The sequence below is a fragment of a genome, unplaced genomic scaffold, assembly GCF_019419815.1.
Source record: "Pyrus x bretschneideri cultivar Hongxiangsu unplaced genomic scaffold, Pyrus_bretschneideri_v1 Contig38, whole genome shotgun sequence".
Classification (NCBI taxonomy): Eukaryota; Viridiplantae; Streptophyta; class Magnoliopsida; order Rosales; family Rosaceae; genus Pyrus; species Pyrus x bretschneideri.
The window spans coordinates 2366067-2390493 of record NW_025999701.1 but is presented as its reverse complement, the minus strand read 5'-3'; the positions used below and the strand labels follow the sequence as shown (position 1 = coordinate 2390493).

The following is a 24427-nucleotide window of genomic DNA, read 5'->3' as shown; positions in this document are numbered from 1 at the left end:
TTTGAGTATGAAGATTTGTAAAAATATAAAATTAGCCCAAATAATTATTCAAAGGACCCAGTCAGAACCCTAGCTCAAAAAGTGATGAAGGAGTGCAAAGCACATCTTCTGATTCCTCCCCGTTCACGCCGCTGAAAGTCGAACTTGTCAGCCCGCCAAAAACAAAAAATTGTACAGACAAAAAAGGAAATTTATTTCGGCATCCTCTCCAGTTTTACCAAATCAAATCCCGCCCCATAAATCCGACTCTTTCAGTTTCGCTCATTTTCCCTCTCCCTCCAAATTTCAAGACCCAAAATCGATTTCGAATGACCATTTAATACTACGGTCTAGTAATTTTTCTTCTCACTTGTAAGTAAGAGGTCATTGCTTCGTTTCTCGCCAAAAGCGAATTTGAACCAAAATATTGTTGTCTATTGTAATGCTAAACCCACCACCTCTCCTGGTGTAGATAAATATCGTTTATTCAAAAAATATAAAAATAGATTTCGTAGGAACAAACATGGAATGTAATTTAGGAAGTTGTTAACTGGAAGAATGTAGTATTTTTTTTGTTAGATTTGCATAATGTCATGGGTTTATTGATGCGGCAAGGGGCCTTTTTGCAAAACTAATGCTTTTTGGTGATCTGGGTATTAGAGTTATGTTTTGAGATGGGAAAATGGGTAATTCTGGTTGAATCGAAGGGATTTTTAGGGACAGCAGCATAAATAGGGATTTAATTTGGTAAATTTTTGGTTGAGCAGTGGGTTTTGTTAAATAGTGGGGATTGTTAGCTGTTTGTAAGCACAAGCAAACGACATGAATAACGCTATGGCAACCAAATATCGTCGTCATATTAACAACGTTATATTAATGTATTGATACTAAATATCAACATCATATCAATAATAATAATCTAATATCAGTGAAATAACTATATAGTATGAATGTCATTAGCACGGGGTTAATATTCAGTTGCAATATTGTTGTTCTTATATGCACACCTTTATTTCCAACCTTTAATTTGAGTAATACAATAAGAATCAATGATTGAGTAATAAAATAAGGGACAAGGATTGTCTGCCCTTCCATTTCCGGTGCCCTTCCGTGCCTTACTGTTTGTGTGGTCACAGTTAAACCACGTCAACATTTTATATTATTATTCATTTTTGTCTTATTATCGCTATAACAAAAAACAATATAAAATGTTGACATGGCTTAACCGCGACCACACAAAACAGAAGGGCACGGGAGGGCACCGGAAGTAGGAGGCAAACAATCCTTGTCCAATCAACAAATAAAAATTAACAGGAATGTGTACGACGGAAAAAAGGTGTGAATCATTTTACAATGTTTAAACTCGCAGAGCTTTCTAACCTACACATTTCTGCCCCTAAAATGGACCCATCACCGTCTTCAATCGCCAAGTCCGCAGCTGCATACTCACTACGCGAGAATCGATCAAAACTAAACTAAAGAAAGTTCAAAGATGTTATGAGAATGTATCAGGCTACGTTTGATGAAAGATTCACAACCTTTAGCTTTTCCAATCACGGAGGTACAAAGTAATTTATTTGCCACATAACAAAACCACATACAAAAACAATTCATCCGGTACAAGGGAGATCATTTTCGGTTCTCGCTTTCGGAACACTGTCTTTCCCACAAACAGAAACGAAAAAGGAAGAGTCCCCGACGACAACCTCTTATACAACATTTTATGCTCGAAAACAAAATTCACTATCCAACACGGTCAGATGATTATGTTTGCAACAAAATGTTCCAATGACTCCTTCGCACGCTTCAGCACCTATGCTCCGTATCACTTTTGAGACCTCATCAGTTTGCTCAAGTCGATGACATAGGTCTTCGGTGGAAGGACAAGCAAAAAACTTGGTCCATTATTGACTAACATGTTCTTGTGTAGCTACCTGCTGCCCATCTATTCAACGGCGTAAAACGTGACTACAAAAGATATACAGTTGTCAGAACAAACAAGAAACTAAGCCTTTAAACTTTGCATGCATCCTGCATCGTTGCAGTCATTTGTGATCAGAAGTGTTCTGCTGGTTCGATCCCTTGTGCTCCTCTCATTTAGGAGCCCTGGATCTGAATATGTGTTTGCACATCCTGAAATGATTAGAGTAGCATGATTAATTCTAGAGATTGAAAACCAAATGTAACAGCAACAACACAGATGGAATTAAGTGAATCGAGAAACCGGCAGGAAATTAGGGAAATGCGTGCAGTGCATGTAAAGGAGCGAGTTACTCCAATCACAATAATTACCCCCGATGTCATTTGTTTCTTATTTAACCCATCAAAGTGTGATGGATTTTCAGAAAGGATTGATTTGGCTGGCCAAACAACTTATTGATCTTGGAGTCCTACATTTAAAAGGTCTTCACATACCATGTTGACACAATTAAGAACATAAAAACGAACATGGAGCATTATATTTATAGTAAAGTCAGAAGCTAGGAAGTGCAAGAGAATTACGAGTTCAATTCCTCATTCCTGCTCTTTATATCACTTGACCATAAGACTGGGTCAACATTCTTTGGCAACGAGTCTTGTTGTTGGGTTTTTTCCCTAAGCCACTGCTCCACTTTATAGCACTCATTAACAACCTGAAACATGAAAATTCCATCGCTGAAAATAAAATAGTCATATTTATACAAGGCATAAGTAACTAACTGAATTGTCATACCGATTCTTTATCCATGGGTGGAAGTGAATTCACAGCCATCCGGTAATCCCCAATGCACTTTAATAGATCCCTTGTAGCTTGCATTCTTGCTTCCTCATCCTTATATCGGTTCTCAATTGGATCTACCAGCTAGAATAATCAAATAGACATCAAGAATGGATAAAGGTAACGGGAACTTAAATTCTCAAATTTCAGGAAGTGGAGAAAACCTTCTTAAGATCTTCCAGCTTTGAAGTGTAAGCATTTTCTGTTTCATCTTCTCCATCATCATAAAGCCATTCCTCTGTCTGCTGTAGGCTCCTGGAAATGCCCTCCCTCTCTTGATCACTTGCGAAGCTTCGATATGTGTTGAAGAGCTATTCACATGCATATCTTATGTTAAAAGCCAGCCCATGACAGAAAGTGGCAGCATGAACTAAAAGATCTACGAGAGTCCGACTAAGCTACAGTCAAACATGCTCAGCTATGGATGATGAGATGAACGGAGATACAACAATAAGAGACTGATATTTGGCCCAATGATATATAGAACTGGCGATCATCCCATACTATAAGACAGTTCAAAAATTTGTTTGCCAAAAAGCCAATTCATAGTCTCAAAGCATAAATCCTAAAGTTTCCAGACAGCAATTTCAACATTATGTATTTAGATCTTCATCACAACATGAAAACTAATCTCTTGAGTTGCAATATATTAAACCGAGGCTATGTAGGGATTAAAAAAATTGGCCTCATAAACAAGTACAGATTCCAATGTTGGAAGTAGAATGTTAGTGTTCAGTCCTTATGCTGCTTCAGAAAAGGTAAATGCCAAAACAATGCAAAGTGTTTTAGCAGGTTGAATCACAAAGCCAAAGAAAACATGATGAAACAATAATACAGGCTATACCTTATTCCGCATCTCATAGACGTAAGACTCCAATGCATTCTTTTTGTCTTTGGTTTGTTCCATAATTCTGTCCTGTTGAGCTAATTGGAGCTCTTTGTCTAGAGCTTCGGAAAGTTCAGCCCTTGTCATTCCACCGTATATACTTTCACTAACAGGTATCTCTAGCCTCCTGCTAGCTTTATTGTTTCTTCGAGGATCACCCTGGAAAAGTGGATACCTTTCAATAAGTTTACATCTGCTCCAGAAACTTTAAAGAACCAAATTTGACAAGAACTTTGCAAAACCGAATAAATATGCATTGCAGATTAAGTACAAGCAACAAGATTACTGTAGATTAATTATAAGGGAATTATCGCATTTATTCAAGATCCAGATTTATCTCTAGTTCTTCCAGCATGAAATAAGGGAAGAGTTGAAAACAAACTTACACTAGTATGTGAAGAGTTGTGCTGCATAGTACTTTTTTCAAATCCATCTGCAACAGCCTCAGTAGAACCAGAAGCAGTTACATAATCAGTGTCCATTGGATCCATTTTTGAATTGGTAAGACCCCTTGTGGAAGAGTCATCTCCATGTTCTTCCATCACCTGAAGCCATTATAAGGTTTATACCACAAAAATTTTGACCATAAAAAATACTACAAAACAAAGATCCTAGGAAGGAAACCAGTAGATGACAAAGTTAGTAGTGTCAGAAAAAAAATAATATTTACTTACCATAGCTGATTCAACAGAGACAACACCGTGGAGGTTTAAAACAACTTTAACTTTAACCCTTGTTTTTTCGCTATGGGAGCATTGGAAAGGGCCAATCTACATAAGCAGCAGTCATTAGTTACAAAGTAGCAGTAATCCATTAATAACAGGTATTTTCATTGCTAGGTAAGCTTAAAAACTAAAAGGATCTAACTGACATTTGCATAGTAAATATTTTTAATAGCGTTTTTGGTGACATTTCTTTCCCTCTCATGCCCACACAAAAACATTTAAATTTTAAACAGATGAATTGTTTAACATGTCAAAATCTGAGGTTGTCGCCCCCAAGTGTTCGATAAATTGTCTAACAAAAAAAATAAGATTTCCATCATGGCATCATCCTAGATTCTTATCAAGGCTTCAGAGATTAGACATGGAACTTAGGGCTCCGTGGCAACATGTTTGCCTTTGATTCACCTTCACTTCTCTCATGTAGTCATCCTTTATTCACATTTTTTCATGCACCTCCACCAATAAAATTCTCAGTGTCACATATTCCCCTTAAAGATTAGACATTGAACTTAGTGTTCAGTGGTAGCATATTTGCCTTTGATCTACCTTCAAATCTCCCATGTAGTCATCCTTTATTCACATGTTTTCATGCACCTCCACCAATAAAATTCTCAGTGTCACATATTCCCTCTCCCAACCCACGGGAAAAAGGGGAATGAAGAGCATAATATATTACCGTAAAACAACAAATATCAGAAGATACACCGGCAGGGACTTCAGTGGGATTAGCGTAGAATGCTTTCAAATGAAATAAACTGCTTCGTTGAAACGTCAGTACTTTAACACTTGGAATGGGTTGCCCTTTTGGAAACAGGATGCCATTTGTCCCTGTGCAAATTGGAGCCTCATCTATTAAGAATGCTATAGAGAAAGGAATTGAATCTTGAACCTGCATATAGATCCGGGAAAACCATTATGTACATTGTGGGCAACTATCCAGATAAGAAAGACCTCTTACATATGCGTGTACATTTTATAATTAAAGGCTTTAATCCCTTTGAGTCTATTAGGGATTTTCGGAATGCACATCATATCCACAGCAAGTGCTGTTGTTACCTTCAAGGCTTCAACCAATAAAATCAAAATCAAGCAAACATCTTTAACGGATTATTATGCTTTCTTCCTTCTTAGGTGCTGCTAATGTACAGAACTGAAAATTAATCCTTTTTTAAGGTGGTCCCTAAGCTTAAGCTTTGTGATAGGACTTTTCATACTCTCAAATTTCAAAAACCAGAACCGAAAAAGGGATGGGGGGAAAACAAACTCATTTCTTGTTGTATACAGGGCATTGCATACAACAGCACAGTGATGCATTGCATATGAACCAATATATCATGGTATTCTTCACTGAAATAAAGTACTGTATTTTGTGACCAAGATATGAAAAATTGTTTCAAAATACAAACCTCATATTCTCTGACTCGAAAAACAGGACTCAGCATTGCACATTGAAGAGCACATCCACGTGCTACACACTCACTTGCATTCAGTGTCCGGCGGGGTTCATTCCTGAACACAGAAGCTAATATTCTAGCAACCGCTGGGATCCTAGACCCTGACCCGACAAGCTCCACAGAATGAATCTTATCAGCAGTCAAACCTGCATCAGCTAGAGCTTTGCTACAAGGAACACCAATCCTATCCAATAAACCTGAAGCCAGCATCTCAAAGTCTTCCCTGTTAATGAAACCCTTTACATCTTTCTCATCCATTAAGCACTCAATATTAAGAGGTGCCTCAGCATTCGCACTCAAAACTTTCTTCAGCTTCTCACATGCTGCCCGTAGCCTGATACTTGCCTTGACATTAGAGTATACATCAATTCTGTACTGCTCCTTGAACTGTGCAGCAAAATGCTTAAACAAGACCTCATCGAAGTCTCTCCCTCCCAAGCTTCTGTCAAAAGTATGAGATAGGATCTTCATTTGCCCAGCCTCAAATGATGCAATAGAGACCTGTGTATCACAGTGACCAATGTCAACAAATGCCACATAAGTTGGACCGGAAGTTGAGAAATCTGTTTTGTAAATCCCATAACTAAGAGCAGTTGCAGTACAATCATGCATCAATCTCAAAGGCTTCAACCCAGCAACTGTGGCAGCATCCAAATACGCATGTCTTTGCAAGTCTGTAAAGTACGACGGAATACTAATCACACAATCTGAAATGGGCATTTCCTGATTCTTCTCTATTAGATCTTTCAAATGTGCAAAAAGCATTGCTGTAACTTGAACCGGCGTAAATGTATGAGTCGCACCCAAGTACTTCAAATGAATCAAAATGCCACCATCTGGGGCTTCAGAAGTTTCAAAGGGCAAAATTCGAAGGTCACTTTGAACATCAGGCTCAGTAAATTTTCTACCAATCAGTCTCTTCACTTGAGACACAGTAGATTTCGGGTTCATCATTGCAGAAGCAGCACCTGCAGACCCCAGAAACCTCTGCTTCTCACCAAAACAAACCACAGCTGGGGTTTCACGTTTCGACTCATCATTCAACAAAACATCAACTCCCCGTTGCTTCACCACCGCAATTACACAATTCTCATTTCCAACATCAAACCCCACCACACTCATTTTTAACAAAATTTCGACACCAAACCAACACACCAATTCAGTTCCACAAAACCTATGATTTGATCCCAAAACTGCAGACAAGCAAAGAAAAACAGAAATGTGATCAAACAAGCTTTCACTAACAAATGCTTAATCAATTTTTTTAATTTTTTTTAACAATTGCTGTTATACGTTAATCAAATTTCTAAACGCAGCTAAATTTAGCCATCAGTACATTTCAATTTTCAAATATGAGGACCCAGAAACTCAAAATCACATCAGGATATTTAATTTCCTTCGATTTTCCCAGAAACCAAACAAAATTCAAATGTTCAATATTTCAAAAGCAAATCCTCGAAGTACTTGAACGAAATCTGATAAAAAGATGATCAATAAAGCAGGTGAGGAAAGTGCTTGCAGTACCTGTTTGATAAACGACGTTCCGGAAACAATTCGAAGAACAATTTCAAAGAGAGGAAGAGTCTGGTCGAGAGAAAAACTCTGCCGTTTGCTCGCACTGCAAAATATACAGCGTCATATTTGTCCTTCATAAAATTGTGGCTTTTACGGGGGTCTGTTTGAAATTAATTATATTTGCCGGAATGCCTTTCTATTTTTCGTATTTTGAAAACACCACCATCATATTTCCGTTTTTTTAAATTTCAAAGTACTTTTATCTTTCCCAATAGTTCGTGTGTGTTTGAATTCTATACGTAGGAATTATCCAATTTGAGTTTAATTTTTATAACATTATTATTATATTGGTGCGAGTTTGATAAGTGTGAGTTGTAACCATTAACTTAATATTTCTTGCACATTCTGAAGTCTGATTTTTATAAAATTAAAATTAGTTTTCTGGCAAACTATGTATAGCCCAAAAAAGCTTAGGAAAAGAAAAAAGTAAAATAAGAGACTAAGAAGTAGTGCTTGATGAAATTTCTTCTTGGCTAAGATTCGCTTAACCTATCACGTTTTCAGGGGAAAGTTCTAAAGTACGAGTTGTTCTGGAGCAAGTACTTCAAGTGCAATTACCAACTTGCTCTAGAACAACTACTTCAAGTGCAATTACCAACTGCTCAAGATCCCGTATCAAGAACGTTTCAATTCTTTTTTATCATACATATATGAAAAAAAATATATTTCATATTTTTTAAAGGATTCTATGGTACCTTTAAGTACCATTTGATTTAATAAAAGTTGAGAATTATCTTAGAGCATTGATTAAGTTTAACGAATTGTCTTTACCGTTATATACAATTCATTTCAATAAAAGTTAAAGATTATCTTAAAGATGGATCATAAAATTGAAAATCGATCAATGTAGCCTCTAAAAATGAATATGACAAATCAATATAATCATTCTGTCACAATTCCGTCAAAATTTATGTTATGTGATGACGTGTTACATAATTGAGTTCTACAAATATAATTAAATATTGCTATATAGATTAAAAACATTTAAATAATAAAAAACACTTTTTATTTTTATATAATAAATAACTTAGAAAAAGAAAAAACAAGAAGAAGACGGACAGTTCATCTTCTTCCTCGCCTCGCACCGAGCAACCACTACAAATGGAATCATTTGTTGTCATATTTCGGCAAGATTTCATGTCCTCATCCACACTTTAATTGTACCTCAGACAAAGTGATTATTTTAGAAGTTCAGATACTCTAGAAAATGATACAGAGCATGTTGGTTCCTCTTGCAAATCGGTGAAGGAAACTTGCGATGAAATTTCTGCTATTAGAAATGATGCTCTTGAAAGGTTTTCAGATCTTGAAGATCCTGATCTGGTGAACCCAAAACTCTTGGTGAAATACCTTACTTTCGTGCCCGCAAATCAAATTAACCTGTAATTTTCAATTTTTAACAACTGGGTTTCCATTAATCTGCATAATAAGAAAATGGTTGAAGAGAAAAAAGCGACCTTCACAAAACATGTCACTGAAAAAATAAATAAATAAATAAAGAGACGAAAGAAATAAGGTGACGCTTGGTTTGTTTAATATTGGTCAGGCGGCAAGGGAATGGGAGGCCACGGCAAGGGAAAGGGATGCTGGAGTCGTCACTAATTCTCAGCCCCACTCCCCCAGCCTGCACATCCGGTTGGATCAGCATCGGGGAGGATCCATTTCGAATTATCATCACCTGCGAACACGAGGACCGCAGGAACCGGGTGCGACGGTGCCGTTTCAATGGGAGGAGAATGGTGGGTCGCTGGGTAGGAGTCTTTTTATTCTTTTCCTTTTTTTGTTTTTTTTCAATTGTATAAAATAAATTTTTAAATATTTTAAATCCACATGGCAATATCTAATTACATTGTGAAACCCACTTGTGTGTCACATCAGTATATAACGAAATTTTTTACAAACTCAGATCCTAAGCCTAAGGATCAAATGATCTAGGCCGTTGAAATTTGATACAACGACTACAAATAGGGGGCCTCTCTAAAAGCTATAATAATAAATAGGGGGCTACAAATAGTAGTCGTTTGATCAAATTTCAACGACCCGGATCATTTGATCCTTAGGTTCAGGATCATTAGATCCGGAGAGGATCTGAGTTCATTTTTGATAGAATTGTGACAGAAGTACCACATTGATTTGCGACACCCAATTTTCAAGGACAACATTGATTAATTTTCAATTTCAAAGATCATCTTGATGATGTAAGTCAATTTCAGACATTATTTATGATAAAAATCTATTATTTTATTAATGAGATATCTATATCTCGTGAACTTCTTCTTCACGTGTTTTTCTCTTTCTTGTTTCAGCATTTCCATATTCTCCTTTTACGTCTCCAAATTATTCCTAAAACATGTTCTTCATCGTCTCCCATAACTCTTGTGAAATCCCCTGTACACTTACCGTACCTTGCAATTTCTAAAATTATTTCTTATTAATATTTTATTTTGGATTTCTCATTTAAAGTTTATTTTTGTCACAATTGTCATTAAAAACTTGTAAACCTTGTGGGGTCACTCTTAGTTTTTTGAATAGAGCTCAATCTCATAAGCGCATAGGCGAAAACCATTAACAAATAACGCAGGAGAAATAAGCGAGTAAAGGCAATGGCATTTTTTTCAACTACACATCTATATAATAGGTCCCAGATTGTGGGAGTCGGCTTTATATTTCTAGAAAGGCTGACCCACGAGATAGACTCGACAATATGTTTCATCTGTAACTCGACTCGACAGACTGGCTAGTTTTTATGGCTTTTTTTTTTTTTTTTTGGCAAGCTTCGACAACAAGCCTCATCGCCACCACCACTATTCCAACAAATAAAACTCAATCAATTTTTGTCCAATTTGGCCACATTTTCAGGCAAGGTGGAACTCGACTACTCCTAGCTCCCCAATGACAAACTTGTTGTTTTCGTTCACCCCGACACCAACCATCACCACAATAGACAACTCTCGACCCCAAGAATAGATCTTTGGATCCCATCACCCATAGGTGCAGCCACGCCATGAAATTCCGACGAATTAGTGACTTCCACTATGATTTTTGCCGTCATCTAGTCAGTTTTGAACTCCAGTGAATTTATGAAAAATGTTCTAATGTTCGTGACCCTTCTTAATGTGGTATATTTTGAGCCAATTTGGTGTTGTCGAAGTTCCAGCAGGATCTCGCCCGCTGGCCATTGCGTGTAGCAACACGCAGCCTTGATGATCTCCTTTGTCTTCCTAGGTTTCGATGCCTTTAATTCATTTTTGATAATCGTTTGACGAGATTCAACCTTAGGAACCTAGTTTCTTAAGTGGCTACCACTTGACCTTTTTAGTGGGCAACGTTCCGACCATTGGATTGTCATGAAATTATAGTCGTTGTTGAACTATTAGGTCGATTTAGTCATGCCTTGGGAGCAAAAAGTGTTGTGGTACATTTACAACCTAACATCACATGTCAATTTTTGAGGTATCTCGAGATCGGGGCGTGACAATGCTACTCTCATCTTACTCTTCCCAAATCGAGTTACCACCTTTTCATTCCATCTTGTTTAGGGTTTTTCGACAATGAAGATTTTTGGTGAAGGATATTACAATCATGAAAAGTAGATTATGACCACTACCAAGTTGAGGATGTATTGTCCTTCATTAAATTTTGTTATTGTTACAAACCTATATCTCACTGATTTTCCTTTTTCCTAACAACTAATTATTTAACTTACTAACGCTATCACTCTAATAAAAAGAAGTATGCATATTTTCAAAACACTGGTGTTCACAAAACCACCCTAAGAAACCCAAAATCCATCTCCATCATCCAAAACTTTTACGACCGGCCCCTAATTTTCGTATAATTTTGTTCTCACTAGTGGAAAATGACCAAAATGTCCCTAAAATGGTTAGCATTGACTTTTGTAGACTTTGTCTTTCGTGGTGCGTTTGACGTAAGGATTAGCATATTCTTATAGTACTCACTATTCCAAACGCGTCATTATGTCGAGAGTACTCTATAATGATAGGTGTATGCAGTCATATACCCAGCTTGTCATTACTTTGAGACTATTCAGTAATGACATGATTATACTATCCAGCTTCCACTAGCTACTGCTAGTGGATGATATTGTATGCTATACCATCGAAATCAGTAGCAGTTGCTGTGAGCATATTTGGCATTGAGGCATCTTCTCAGTCTTTGACATATCTTTATCGAGTAGGTTATATACTCAATTTTATTTGTAGAACTAGTATTAGGCAACTATGCTCTTAACATATTGTTAAGCATGTAATAGAGAGTTAGAGACCGATTAAGTCTTGCCTTTTAGAGATGTGTTGAAATAATTGCGATTACTTGCAGGTGTCTTAATTTGGGCTTATCCTTATTTTAAGGGAAGTTTTGCCGAATTTTCGATATATTTTAATAGTTGATAACATTAGTTATTTTTTTATGCATATCATAACTTCGTCACCTATTTGGGTGATGGCAGCACACCTCAATTTCAGTGCCCATTGAACATCATGTTCAGGTTGTGTAAAAAACAGCCTAGGTAAGAGAAGGCTAGCCTTGGCCTGATTTGCAGACGAGGCATATCTTGCCTAGGCTTCTACCCAGGTGGATTGATGTCAGGCTAACATCAAGACGGCGGTAACCATGTTAATTAATTAATTTTTTTTTTCAATTGAGTGCATAAAATACACGCTCAAGAAAGTAGTTGGTTGAATCTCCAACTACAGTGCAAAATTACACGTGGTGCACTATAGGCCTTTGGATCTCCAACAACCACAATATCCAATGACCAGAATATTGTAAGTAGTGGGTTGTAAGTTGTAACGTCTTCCTGAAATATGATGAGTAAGACTAGTCATGACCCAAGTATTATAATCCTTACCCTACTTGTGTTAAACATATCAATTTTTAAAGGGTAGTGCTATCTACACACGCATTTTTACTTCTGACACAACACTTTCACTTTTCGGCCGTTGGATCGAATAAATTGAAGAAGATTAGCTACAAAAAATTAACAAAAGTATGTGGAAGTGAAAATGAGTGTGTGAGAATGCTCTTTTTAAAATTCCATTCAAACATTTTAATTTTTTCTTCCCAAAAAGGGTTTCTTTGGACTCACCACTTCAATTCTCATACATAAATAAGATAATGCCCCAAAAAGGGTTTATTGTCATGTTCTTGTCCTTATATCCACAGACCTATATATCCCAATAAAATGTCATGCATCTTTCTAGGCTCGTCTCCTTTTTTCTTGCACGTTCTGTGCAGCTATTTCTCGACCACAAAAGTCTGCACCAAGTTCTTTGGTAAGAACGTTTGGTGGGCCTTTGTCTAAACTCCTAGTCCTCTGTTTGGCTTCCACGAAATTTTTCTTTGAAAAGAAACGCACGCATGTCAAGCACTCTCAGCCCGAATAAAAGTTGGAGGAATTTCACATTGTTTTGAAACTGTCATATTTTGAATCAGTTTTTTTATCTGCCCAGATTCTAACTAGTAAGATTTTAGACGTTTCTTTGAAGCATCTGCATGTGCATTGTTCTGTTTTCATATTATTACTTCTCTATCTGTTTTGTTTCTTGAATATTATTCCTTAGAAAATTATTCGTTTTGACAGGGTTCCGATTACAGGACTTGTTTGGTTGCTCAGAAATTGATACAAGCAAAAATATATAAAAGGAAGATTTTTGAATAACATGATGTTTTCTAGTATAATTTGAGTTTGATTGCATATTCTGTTCTATCTGTCCAGACAGCTTCTGTTTTCACTTCTATGAACCTTTGGTTAATGGAAAACACTGGTCGTCCTGACCGGCACCCATCGAGCATGGAGGAAGGGTAGCTTACATGTTCGGCCAGCATCTCTAAGCGTAAAGTATCTTCCTCCGATAAGAACTGACGGTTGGACAGCTGACGTGATTGACGAACACATTAAAATGGTACATGACTTGTATGTCCAACACCTTCCACAGTCGCAGAGGCCTCTTGTGTTAGAAGAATTCACGAATTGTACAAAGTCGTAGTTGTGGAGGCTGTGGTACATTTTTTAGTAATCATCCATTCTTTAAATTACAATCTCCTATTAATTGTAACACATTTAGTTTCGAAATGGCGAGAGGCTTGTGGCTCAATTGATTAAGAGTAATAACCCGATACTAAGGTCCTAAGTTCGACTCCCCCTCCCCCAACATTGATTGTATAGAATTATTTTTAAAATGTAAAAGTATCTGTTTGTTGAGGGAAGAATAGATAAGGCATTATCATACGTAATGATGTTGTCTCTTATACCATTGTGTTTTGATATTCGTCACATGGTATTAATTTGAGAAATTTTTCGGATTTGGTATTGGTGAGAATGTATAGCTGGGCAGAGTAAGAACTTAAAGGAGCTTCAGAGGGATCTCAAGCAACAAATATAAGCAGATTTTGACACTAGAGTAGCAGAAGATCAAGAAAACATGCAACGGTGACACCATTAACTCAGTTGTGTAACAGTAACAGTATTGGAATCTTGGTGGAGGTGGGGAGAGAGAGAGAGAGAGAGAGGAAGAGAATTGAGTAGACATGAGCTTAAATGCAAGCGTAAATGTTTTTAATTACTTGAGTTACAAGCCTTCTGTTTCTTGATATGAGTATTAAAAGGTAAAGAGACCAATAAGTACATGCAAATTGACATGTTGTACATCATGAAGACTTATGTTGGGAGATTTGTAATTAAAGAGTTGTGGAAAACATATGTCCTCAAAGATTATAGTTCGAACTTTCTCGTACCTTAAAGTGTAGCCCAAGCACGAATGCTTGTGCGTGTTGTGTATGGTTGGATCACTTGGTGTCTTCCTTTTCCTTCAATTTAGAGTGGTTGAGTTGAACTTCTACTTTGTAGACACCTCACAGGAGACAAAAGGGTCATCGAATAACGGTTTCGATGTGATATCGGTCAACTACTCTTTGATTCCTAAATTTGAATTTTATTCAAAGGCAAACAAAATTCATCTTTAAGAAGCAAGTTTAAGTTAAGTTGGATGCTAAAGTACATCAAGGTTTATCTAGGTTCAAAGATTCTTTCCTATTTTTTTAGTCATAAAAATGAGTTCGTGCTGATGCGACAACTTGTGACTTAATGGTTGACTTTTGATCAACATTTGACGTTACTCGTCCATTTTAAGAATGTTAACATTAGATGTGCGCTATTTACTTGGTTAATGCTTTTTTGGGTCTTCTTGATATTGGTGTAAAAGGTAAGCGTTAACAACTCGTAGAAGGTAAGCGTTAACAACTTGTTGAAGGTGAGTGTCACATTCCTTGTGGCCTAGAATGTTTTGTGCACGAGGGACCATGTGGGTCTTTCCAAACTTTATAGAAAGCGAATCGGTTTTAGTCGGACTTTGTTAAGTTCTAAGACAAATTCTTTAAATTGTTCCTAGTACATATTCAGTCGTGGCACGGTTGGGCACTCGGTCAGCTTCTAACCTAATTCTTATGACTTAGTTTTTTAAACCTTTTAGTTATATGGTCTTAATAATCAATTTCGCATGCTCCTTAATGACAACGTTTATATATTCAATATGGATGCCATAGGTGACACACAATTACTAGCCTCTCTAGATGCGTGCGAATATACATTTCATACTTAAACATATATTTGAATTACGATGAATGAATCTCATTAAATTGTTATGGTTAGAATGAAAATGCGAAATTAGAAAAATACAAGATAAGTGACCAAACTATACGTTAATAGTAAGTAAGCCAAATTTTATCCATTTAAATTTTTTTTAGCAAATTTATCTCTATTCAACAGTTTTAATCGAATTCGAATTCAAATTCAAATTCAAATCTTTATAAGCATCACATTATCTATGTGAAAGAAAGTGAGAGAATTAGGGGGGATAAGAACAAGTAACAACCCGCTTTTATGTATCACCGCACTGTTTCATCGTACAACGTAACATATCATATCTGTCAACTTTCCATCCTCCCACCGTAATTAATTAATTAATTTATAATACAATTTCAGCATCGAAAGTGAAACAAGCAACCGCATTTTCTCCGAACTCAATGTTTGTGTTTCTCTAGAATCTTAGTTTCCCCACCTCGTCCCTTCCGCCCGATACAAAACAAAACCCAAAACCTCAAAATTCCCAGATAGCATCAACCATTGAAGCTTTTGGTTCTCCGCTCCACGGCGTCGTTGCAACACTTGCAGAAGGTACTGCCAGTTTCTTCCCCAGTCTCTCTCAATCACCTACCTCAGCTTGGTTTTTTTTTTTTTTTTTTTTTTTTTTCACTTGGGTTCACTTAAATTTAATCAAAGCTCAAAACTTGTCCTTGGGTTCAATAGCAAAGTTACTATCCAAGTTTTGTTGGTTATCAAGTGAAAAATAAAAATTTTAATTTGGTTTATCTATATTCTGAGTTGCTGTTATGCTCAAATTTGACCTGAAAAAAGAAGAAAACAACAGATAAAAATGAATAAATACGAAAGTGTGGTTGTTTAGGTGAGTGAGTGGAGTTAATTGCTTTTGTTGACTCCATTTATGAAAAAGTTCAAAAAAATATTTATAACATTTCTCAGCAACCAGGTGGAATATTAGCTTTTTTATAAATAAAATAAAATAAAATAAAATATTTATGAATTTTTTTGGTTGAATCTTCAGTATTATTTTGAAATCACATATTCCATATGGTCATCTGTATTCAGTTATAACTTGTATGCTGAAATTTGGAGGTGAATAATAAGGATCGAAAAGCTTCTGTTGCCTGGATTTTAATTTGTCTGTTGCTTCAGGTGTGTCTATATTTTTGTGGTACCTGGATTTCAATTTTAAGTTGAGTCAATTGCATAAAATCAATGTCGATATAATTATTCATTTTGGTTCACTAGCATCTCTTGCGGCTTATATTTGCCTTTGCCTATTTCTTTTGCTGTCTTTCTGATGACATTTTGCAATCATGCTTATCCATTGATGTTGTTTGTTGATTCTAAAGCAATCATTTTTCTGTTATTAGGAATCGGGTTTGTCCGAAAATCATAATTGGCGAATGATTTTGTTTGTCGCTTGACTTGGCGCACCGGAAGCTAGCGGCTAGCCTGTTCCATATAAGGGTATTAAATACATAACTTATGAGGGACAAACAATTGAAATTAAACCAAGCTATGAGAATTCTGAGACTAGGGAACGTAAGAACTAGAGAAGTAGTTCATGACAGAATGTTGAGATAGTTGGTGCACAAGGGTTTTCTCTGTGTTTGTGTTTGAGTTATACGATTAACTCAACTGTCTCTTATGCGATTTATACTTGGTGAAAGAATAAATATTTTGGTGTATGCAGAGTCTAGACAAGAATTTTTACAAGGCACTTGCTCGTAACATTTTCTTTCTTGTTCGTGTAATTATTTCTGTTGTGAATAGCAAAGTGGTGATTCTTTTGTATCTCAGTTTGCAGTTGTACGTCCTAACGAGTGGTGTCAAAATTGGTTCCTAGAGTGTCAGATTACTTTCTTATTCACCATTTTGTCGAGAAGTGTAGAGATAGACAAAACTAAGTAGTGAGTCAAACACACATTTGTATTTGGTGTCCAAGCTCTGCTTGTTCAAAAACCCACAAAACTTAATAAGGAAAGTAAATCAAACTTGACATGAAAAAGGAGAGAAAGGGGTGGACTTTCTCTTGGTTTTGGAAGAGTGGACCAAGCAGGAGTCCCACAACAAGCTATTAGCCCTGTGGTAGAGCGCGTCTCTGATAATTGTGTACTCAAAAGAAGAAATCTACCCATGAAAATAATTCGTTATCGATGATTTCCTTATAAAAGTCCCTTTCTCTTCGGTTTTCCTTTTCAGTCAGAATTTCTTATTGGGTTAATGTTACTTGCATGTAATGCACTATTACATACTAAATGGATTTTTCATTTATTATCCAGTATCTTTTTTGTAAACATTTGCTTCCTTTTTGCTTTGGAAATTTACTATATTTTTAGAATCATGATTATTTAAATTATGGAATTTACAGGTTGTGGTTAAGTTTTAGCTTCTGTAGCTCAAGAACACTCAATAGATTCATTGCCTAGTTTAGATGAGAAATATAGATCCTTTTCTTAATGTTTTTGTTTTCGTTAATATTGTTTGATATGGTAAAATTTTAAGCTATTAGCAGCTGGCTTGTAGCTTGTGGAGGTTAGCTTACTTAAGTATTCAGCTTAATAATTTTGAGGACTCTGAAAGTCTTGGTGCATATGAATATGATTTCAGATTGAATCCAATATATCATTGACATGTAATTTAAATATCATATTCCATATCAAATTTCTCATTTAAACTCACTTTAAAGCCTTCGCCTTGCTGTAGGGTGGGAAAATTTTGGGGAAGAGGAAGAGAGTTTGGTAAAAGTGCCTGAAGATGAGCCAGTCGGATCAAGGGAACACCCCTGATGGCTCGTCAAGTATCCCCATGAAGCGAAAACGTGGCCGTCCACGAAAATATCCCAAACTAGATCTGGAAGAGAATGTTTATGTGAGAAATGCTCCAAATCTGAACTCGGGGGAAAATGCTGGTACTGGTGTTCCTTCTGCTCCTCCTGGATTTCTAGGGAGGAAAGGATACCAGCCACATCATGGAGCTCCCAGTAATGGTGCAGCCAATGTCATGGTCGGAACAGTTGTTTCTGGTGTCATTGATGCAACATTTGATGGAGGATATCTACTTAGTGTTAGGGTTGGCAACTCTGCCACCACTATGAGGGGTGTTATCTTCAAGCCTGGACATTACGTTCCTGTTTCAGCAGAGAATGACGTGGCCCCAGATGTTCAAATGATGAGGCGAAATGTGATTCCAATTCCAGCTGAGATCTCTCATTTCCATGGTTCGAGCCCTCGTTCTAGAGATGCCATTCGATCTGTTAATCATGTAGCATCAAAACGCAAACATATGGTTCCAGTGGCACCCCAAACTGCTAGCCCACTACTGTCCAGAGGCAACTTGTTGCCTGTTATACTGCAACCTCGAAATTTATCTGAAGGGGTACCACTCACTGGTTTATCAAATTCTGTTGCACCAGGTGCTCCTCCTACCAATGGGCCAATGCGCACCATCTGGATGCCACTCGCCAATGAAGTTGTAAACCAATCTTCAGATCTGGTAACTTCAAAAGTTAAGCAGGTTCCATCAGTTCCTCCATCAAATGGGTCGATATCTACCAACCAGATTCCAAGGGTTGGAAATCAATCGTTGGTCTTCGAGGGTGGACACAATGAGAATGGTACTTGTAATCAACCATCAACAGAGAGGCTGAAGGCAGAAGCCAAATCACCGAGACTCCCAAATATACCTTTTGAAAAATTGGTTACCGAGGTAGTTACGACGATTGATACACCCTCACAAGCCCCCTCACATTCAACTGAGATGAACATTGAGGGGAGCAAGTCAACTGGCGGTGAGCTGGAGAACGATATGGATCAGCCTTTAGTGATTGAGCCTCTGCAAGCCATACAGCCTAAAGACTACTCTATACCACATTCAAAACCCCCGGAGGATGATAGAAATGGAAAAATGTCTGAGCTGTTGCAGGTAAAAGGACTCGCCTATTTCACATCTGCTTTAGCAATAGTAGTTAACTTAAAATGTCTGAAGATATACACTGATTCAAAACATCTCAACAAGTTTCTTTTTCTTTTGGCTGGAAAATCAACAAGGTTTTGCAGGAAAGCATGAGGGAAAGCGAGTCAACCACAGATTCGAAAGCGAAGATGGATGAACCAAGCTAGACTGTGTTCGGAAATGAAGAATCCGATGTTTCAAGAAAACCTTCCGAGGCATGAAATGTTTAATTTTATGGTTGCCACCTTGTATGGATATTGTGTACATGCTTTGGTGATGGACATCAAGTCTTTGCATGATGTGGTAATCATACCTGTATGTGGAGTGATTGTGTTTTTAAACAAAGCATGTTGGATATTAAGTACATAGAAGGTTGTTTTCTTAAAATAGTTGCAGTGGAAGGTTCGTCTTTACCCATTTTGTAGTTTATTTGAGAGTTATAACTACTTGGATATGTTTACTTACCTGCTCTAGTACTGTCAAATTACCCCAAGACAGGGAAAAAAAAGAAGTCAACAGGCTTGGAACAAAAGTTGCATGGTGCTTTGGAATGAATATAAAGATATTTTGGTTTTTTTAACTGTTAAGACTTGTTTTTTGTTTTTTGTGTTTTAAACAAAAATTTAATGGTTAAAAAATTCGGAGTATGAGATACTTTGGAGCGTTGCAGAAAATTCTGGGTTTGAAAACACAAGGTTAAAATTCAAACCAAGCAGACAAGATCAATAATCCCGGACATGATTGAAAGCTAAACAACTTAAAAAGGGGACAAGGAAACCTGGGATGTCTCAGCATACGGATGTTCCTCTCCTTCCAAATGAAGGAATTCAGAGCATTTATCATGGAAGTTTGTCAGTTGATATTATATTTTGTCCGGTCTATGGTCATTCATACCATGGAGAAGGATAGCTGCTTGGTAGTATTCAGTGTTCTTTCCTTTTTCTTTTAACAAACAATATAATATTTACAACCATTCCAATCGACTGCTGACCCACATAAAACAATCCATTGCTGACCCACTCATAACAATCCACAATGAGTCAATTTAGTATCAAAGTCAGTTTTCTTTTTATCCGAGTCAAATTTGAGACTCGTAATTAAGTAAAGATCAAGTGTCGTTACACTAACTGATAATGTGCAATTATATGATGGTACTATTTAGAAGTGAGCAATTGTAAAAGTAGCACTATATAATTTCCATTATCAGGACCAAATAGATAAACAATGCTACACGGTCCTAGATGTTTCCACTTTTTGGCCAATCAACATGGTACTATATATGTAATTGAACTTTACAACATAATTGTGTAAAGATTAGTGAGTTTTTACTGACTAACACTATTTGACTTGTGATACTTATCTTTTCAATGTTAAAATTTAAAAGAGATCCAAAGAATTCCCCTTTAACTTAATTGTGTTCTTTTCTAGGGCAATAACGACCATTGCCACGATTACACTATCCTAGCTACTTGGTAATCCAACTCGGACATACAAAATTCACCTTCAAAAATTGGTGCCGTTTTATTCCATGAGCCTTTAACCTAAGTCTAACCAATAACCCAACCCTCAGATTATGGTTCCCAGGTTTATATAACATATTATATATATACACATCTAAACATGCACCACCAGACATTTTCAATGAAACAAAGACTTGAAGCGGATTTGACAAAAACAAGATTGCATGCAAGCATACATATATAGAAAGTGGAAAAAAAAATCGAAGACAGCAATATATATAATGGGATATTGATCGATTACGTACAAATTAAATGTAGTATATCAAGTAAGAACACTATTACATTAGATCAAAAACCGTAGTTTAAACAATATGATCGATGATACTGGTCAAATGAAAAATCTACAAATTACAACAACATAATTAAACAAGTACGTACAACAGGTTGATCCATATTAATTGTTCCAAAGGTCGTCCAAGTCTATCATGATGTCACCAGGGGTGTAGTCAAAAGTAAGAGGGGGAAGTTGATCCTGATCCATGATATGATGATTCTGATCAAGATTGGATGGACTAGCTAGTGAAGAAGCCACGGTGGGATCGGGCTGGTGGTCTTGTGTAACGAAATAGTGTGGCTGATTAGCGAACCCAGTAGTAGCAGTACTCTGCGGCGGATCATACTGAGAGGAAGCAGTACCACTACTTGGGCCTTGTGTACTGGAGTAGTAGTACCTTGTCAAGTCCGTCATGACATTACTCACAAAACCATTGTGCTGAAGATAGTCTTCTTGGCTAGACATAGACATACCTAGTGAAGAGGCCATAGCTGGGTCTACGACAAAATTTAGCTCAGGGAGACATACGTAAGTATCTAGCGTCGCCATAGTCGTCATCGGTTCTTTTGTATCATAGTAGTATTGTGGCAAGTCTGTTACATTACTCTGCACTTGTTGCTCTTGATTGTCTGGCCCAGCCATAGCCAGTGATGAGGAAGCCACAGTTGGGTCTTGCGTAACAAAGTTGTGTTGCTGCTCAGCAAGCCTCAAGTTTGTAACGTTGAGAGGATCGCTAGTAGCAGTCGCCTGCTCCTGCTGCTGCGGAATATCATACTGATTAATAACCTCAGAGTACTGTTCTGGCTCACAATAGTTGTAATGTCGCTGATCCACATTAGTCACACTAATACTACTACTAGTACTAGTTGCATTAATATTAGTCTGCTCCTGCTCCTGCTGATTGTAGTGATCGCTGTTAACCTCAGAAGACATGGGAGTAACATAAGATTCATCAATATTCTCTGATTGCATCCGAATCCTTTTGCTCTGGGATTGTACTACTCCAGTCTCCTCGTGATCATCCGCCTTTCTCTTTCTGTCAAAGTTCTCTCGAACCCGGCAGACTACATATTCAGCATCTTTCGGACGACTACTTGGGCTTGATTTAATGCGCATGGCCTGTTTAGGGTGAAGGCTGAACTCGTGCATAATCCAGCAACCGCTTTCTTGAGGATACTTAGTATTCTTGTATTGATACCTTTTAAAGAAACCTATCGTCTCCCTAGTCTTGGGATCTTTGACTTTGGCCCCTGCGGTCTCGCCCTTCCATGTCCCAGACCCTATGGTGCGAGCAACTCGGGAACCCGTACCCTTGGCCGGCTTCAGCTTGGTGAAGAAATAAAGGTCTTCATCCTTTTCTAAATTCTGTCCGCCATTGTTATTCCATATATCTCTTGCCTCCATGCTACCATAAAGATCGATCTCAGGAATAACATTCTCATCCCTAAAAGGTGTGCCACGAAACTTGTTATACAGATAGTATCCGACTAACTCGTCGTCTCTTGGATGAAACTTGTAACCCACGGGAAAGGTATCAGAATGTGCCATAGATAAGGTAAGGTAGATATAGCTAGGTTTTCCTTCGACTTTCTTGACAAGATGGAATATTTATTGTGAGACAGATGGTACGACGTACGTAGTAGGGTTTAATATATGGAGGAGAAGAAAGTTTGATTAGGGGGATTTCTTGGAGTAGTGAAGTGGGTTTAATGTGAGTGAGTTCTTTGCTTGCCCTCCAATATATAGATGTAGGGCACCGCCCCTCAATCATTTCCACTTAATTAGCATGCAATTTGATTCCGAGTAGATAGGGTTTCAATTTTTTGGTCGAAAAATCAGGGTTTTAATTATATATCAGAAATCTGTTTGGATTAGGAAAACTCAATACTACTAATAATTCAGCTAATGTAACCCAAAAAAAAAAGAAATTAACTAAAACACCCACCTCATTTTTATTTTTGTAAATTAACACCAAACTCAGCTCATTACCCCTACCGTACTTTAACCCTCCGTTTGGATTAAAAAAAAAATATATATTTGACATTTAAATTTGTTGTGCGGAAAAGAAAAAAACTTAGGATTTGGGACCTTCAAGTCTCAAGTTTAAAATCTATGTAAATAGTTATTATTTCTAAATTTTCATGAGGGAGCGAGGATTTTTATTTTATTTGTTTTTGGAAATCTGAAAAATTTTGATACAACTGTTTTCGGGTTTTATGTTTTGAATGTTTGTCTTGAGAAGAAGGGAGGAGGTGCAAAGACTAGGAACCAAGTGTATTTGAGAAGTATGTTGTTTCACTAATGATTATGCAAATTAGCAAGTTGTTGTGATTAATTTGATCAATCAACCACATAAAGTTTTGCATTTTCCTAGCATTTCATCGAAAAAATTGGAACATGAAAATAGTGGTAAATTAAACTGAAAATCAAAGGAGCAAATTTGAGTTTAGTCAAATTAGTTCGAGTTGTCTTCTATATCCAAATTTGAATCTCTCTTCCCATAAATTTAGATAAATTTGGTTTAATTATCTTATCATTTAAATGTAATGATTAAATTTACGCGTGAGCAACACTTTTAAATCATGTTATGCCATGCTTTCGGAAGAAAAGTTGGGTGTTGGATTGTTCATCCGCTATATGCGCGTTATCAATAATTTAGACATAAAGACTAATCTTGGAACTTCAATGATACATTTAAATCATCAGAATTAAAACATATAACGGAATCAGGCATCCAAAAACTTAAAATTGTCAAACAAACTATATATAATATATAATGGATAAAATAAATCTTTTAACGAAACATGAATTTATTACATACTGTACTCATATGTCATAATACAAGTGAAATAAATGAAATATTTTCTATATCCCACATATTTTATGTGGAATACTTGCTTGAGTACCAGACACTTGAAAAAATTTCTCGATCACATGGTAATTGTAGTAGCCAATGACAAAAAGAAAGTTAAAGATAGAAACATGAGGGGAGGGCAAATTTCAAATCAAACGAATCAATACATTCATTGTTCGAATACTTTACAAAGCACTCTATCGTCAATTATGAACTTGAAGCAAAAACCATGAAACCCCCTCCCCTTTCGTACAAGAAAAGTTCATTTTTTCACAAGATAATGTAAAAGTTCGCCGACTTTAAGGTATACAAATAATGTTGGTATATTTCATTAATATATATATATATATGGTGTTGCGTGCATAATGGGAGCAGCGCGTTGTGTGAAGAAGCACAACCAAAGGCGGCAATGCCGTGTCTTTTGGCAAAAGGAGCATGGCTGCAGTTCCATGTTTCTGCTGCAGTGCCGTGTCTTTTGGTAAAAGGAGCATGGCTGCAGTTCCATGTCTCTTGGATGAAGAAGCACAACTAAGGGATATGTCCCTTGGTATGAAATCAGAAAGTTATGACTTCTTGCAGTTCCGTGTCACTAACAATGGGATTGCATCTTTTCCAGAAAATGAAAGATGCAGCAGGATGTGACTTTGATTAAAAGATGCATCCATTCGGTGGTAATGATGCAGGAAAGAACATGACTTTTTATATGCACACTTTGATCCATCTTTAAAGGGTTCCATAGTATATATATAGCCCATGTTGGCTGCATATTTGGATATAAATACAATTCTTCAAACAATAGTTTCTTATCCTTTTTTTCTCCATTA

At 36.8% G+C, this 24427-nt stretch overlaps 3 protein-coding genes across 7 annotated transcripts; 1 reads left to right on the top strand and 2 right to left on the bottom strand.

Moving 5' to 3' along the window:
- Positions 1-1537: 1537 nt before the first annotated feature.
- On the bottom strand, positions 1538-7487 carry LOC103961816 (heat shock 70 kDa protein 16). The gene is made up of 10 exons (XM_009374432.3): positions 7327-7487; positions 5755-6995; positions 5025-5237; positions 4298-4393; positions 4010-4168; positions 3582-3782; positions 2902-3048; positions 2693-2821; positions 2482-2612; positions 1538-2112 (listed from the first exon to the last, which is right to left on the bottom strand). The coding sequence occupies exons 2-10, from the start codon at positions 6922-6924 to the stop codon at positions 2073-2075; spliced, it is 2286 nt and encodes a 761-aa protein (XP_009372707.1). The 5' UTR covers positions 6925-6995; positions 7327-7487; the 3' UTR covers positions 1538-2072.
- A 7879-nt stretch (positions 7488-15366) lies between these two features.
- LOC103961818 lies at positions 15367-19372 on the top strand. Of its 5 annotated transcripts, none has more exons than XM_048564260.1 (4): positions 15369-15571; positions 16372-16468; positions 17708-18925; positions 19051-19372. In XM_048564260.1, the coding sequence occupies exons 3-4, from the start codon at positions 17759-17761 to the stop codon at positions 19120-19122; spliced, it is 1239 nt and encodes a 412-aa protein (XP_048420217.1). In that variant the 5' UTR covers positions 15369-15571; positions 16372-16468; positions 17708-17758; the 3' UTR covers positions 19123-19372. The 5 variants fall into 5 exon arrangements, with proteins under 5 accessions (XP_009372711.2, XP_048420217.1, XP_009372709.2 ...); XM_048564261.1 differs by lacking the exon at positions 15369-15571 and adding an exon at positions 16014-16150; XM_009374436.3 differs by lacking the exon at positions 16372-16468 and having other exon boundaries at positions 15367-15571; positions 19060-19372.
- Positions 19373-20869: 1497 nt separating this feature from the next.
- On the bottom strand, positions 20870-22297 carry LOC125468409 (NAC domain-containing protein 30-like). The gene has a single exon (XM_048564098.1). The coding sequence runs from the start codon at positions 22295-22297 to the stop codon at positions 20870-20872; it is 1428 nt and encodes a 475-aa protein (XP_048420055.1).
- Positions 22298-24427: the final 2130 nt, after the last annotated feature.